The sequence below is a fragment of the Micropterus dolomieu genome, unplaced genomic scaffold, assembly GCF_021292245.1.
Source record: "Micropterus dolomieu isolate WLL.071019.BEF.003 ecotype Adirondacks unplaced genomic scaffold, ASM2129224v1 contig_761, whole genome shotgun sequence".
NCBI classification, from domain to species: domain Eukaryota; kingdom Metazoa; phylum Chordata; class Actinopteri; order Centrarchiformes; family Centrarchidae; genus Micropterus; species Micropterus dolomieu.
The window spans coordinates 2,808-4,823 of NW_025729751.1; the positions used below are offsets into that span (position 1 = coordinate 2,808).

General features: G+C 36.7%; 1 protein-coding gene across 1 annotated transcript; it reads right to left on the reverse strand.

Annotated features, from left to right (window-relative positions):
* Positions 1 to 207: 207 nt before the first annotated feature.
* Positions 208 to 1,197, reverse strand: LOC123964140 (olfactory receptor 10A6-like). Its single transcript, XM_046041246.1, has one exon. The coding sequence runs from the start codon at positions 1,195 to 1,197 to the stop codon at positions 208 to 210; it is 990 nt and encodes a 329-aa protein (XP_045897202.1).
* Positions 1,198 to 2,016: the final 819 nt, after the last annotated feature.

Sequence of the window (2,016 nt, forward strand, 5' to 3'; positions counted from 1 at the left end):
AATAAACAAAAGTTGATCACCTTTCATTGACTGCATATAAAACAATACATCAGTTATATATCATCAGACAGACTAAAAGCATCACTTTTATTTTTATTTTATAGAAGTGCAGAAATGAATAACTAATAATAAAGTTTCTCACTTTTGATCAAATCTGCTATTTGAAGAATTTATTACTGTTGACACTAGTGAGCCAAAGGCATATATTTATTGTTTCCTCTGTTCCTCAATAGGAACAAGTCTGGGGGATAATCTGCATTTCCCAACAGAAGTTAAAAGCAGACTTTTACATATGATGCGTATTTTGGACATGTTGAGGCCGTACATTAAAGCGTTGAAGAGCGGTTGGCATGTAAAAAAATACAATGATAAAAATATTCGCATCATGTGAGGTACACTGTTCATGTTAAACCTGCTCTGTAATATTTCAAAGGAAGCCCCAAAAGCAAAGTTGAGCAGAGAAGCAAGGTGAGGAGTGCAGGTACTGACAGCTTTTTGTCTGGTCTGTTTAGAACCAGAAAAACAAACTTTAAGAATCCTCATGTACGTGTAAAAGATTACAGACATCGGAGCAAAGACTATGAGAGAAGCAGCAATAAGTTCATAGACATTATTCACACTGGTGTCATAGCAAGCCAGCTGTATGATGTAATAGTTGTTACAGTATACCTGATTAACAATGTTCCCACACAGCTGTAAAGAAGCAGTTAAGCATGTTGTGACAAGGACAGCAAATAAAGGAGGTAACCATATAACAACAATAAGCATGACAACCTTATTAGATGTCATATGTGCATTATACTGTAGAGGACAGCAGATAGCAAGGTATCTGTCATAAGAAATGACAGCTAAGTTGGTAAATTCTACACTGCCATAAGAATACAAAGAGAAAATCTGCAGGAAACAAAAGGGAGCAGAAACAGTGTGAATGTCAGAGAGAATCTGAAGCAGAAGGAATGGAAACAACCCTGTACTACCATACAGCTCATTTACAAACAGGCTGCACAGAAAAAGGTACATAGGTTCATGTAAGCTTCTGTTCATACAGATAACCACAATGAGCAGAAGATTCACACAAACAATTAACATATATAAAGACAAAATGAAAATGAAATATAAGTATTTAAAAAGCCCGGTGTCAAAGTAGGCATCAAGTGTAAAATATGAAACCTGTGTGGAGTTTATCATGATCATCATTTTAGTTGAAAACACAATACCACTGCACATGAAGTAAGTGAGTACAATATAAATGTTACACTTTGTTGAAGAAATAATTTGTGACAATCATCTTCAACTTACCACTCCTTCATTAAAGTCAACATAATGGTTAGAGAAACTACAAACACAATTTATGACACAGTGTGAATGACACTGTGAGTCCCACCTAACTGAACTGTAACTCTGCTCCTGCTTCTTTTAAACCTTTTAAGTCAGTGGACGCCCACAGCAGCAGAATGATGTCATTATCAGAGGATCTACTGCTAGTAAATTTCTGATTGATCTTTGGAAATGTGGATGTTGAGTACTTATTGAATCATTAAACCATATGTCTCTGAAGAATCTCAGTCATCCAGGTCATAGTTATCCAAAGTGGGTTAAAAGACAAGGGAAACTGGACTTCTTGCAAAGGCTTCTTCATTTCTGATTGACTGGCATGAAGTCCAAGCTATTTAACCTCCGTGGGGCCGTTATCAAGGTATTGGATACTGCTTTGTTTGTTAGTGCTCCTGGAAGCTGGTCCATTTGTTCAGGCAAACAAGTGCGTGTTAGGACCTCATAGGAGATGAACTGGCAGGATACATTTTACAGATTTATTAAACAATACTGAAAGGTGAACAAAGTCAGGGATAGTGTCCAACTTAATGGAACTGCAAATAAAGCAACACAAATCCTATAGATAAAGTAAAAGTGAAAGTGCACAGACAAACAAAAAGCTAAAATCCAAATGAAAGACAATCTGGTGAAGTAAGGATGGATATGACAGGCAGAAGACCCTCTGGAGGCCAAGAAGAAGAC

Bases quoted from the DNA above. Each gene is read 5' to 3' on its own strand.
- LOC123964140 (XM_046041246.1), bottom strand. From the start codon at position 1,197: ATGATGATCATGATAAACTCCACACAGGTTTCATATTTTACACTTGAT.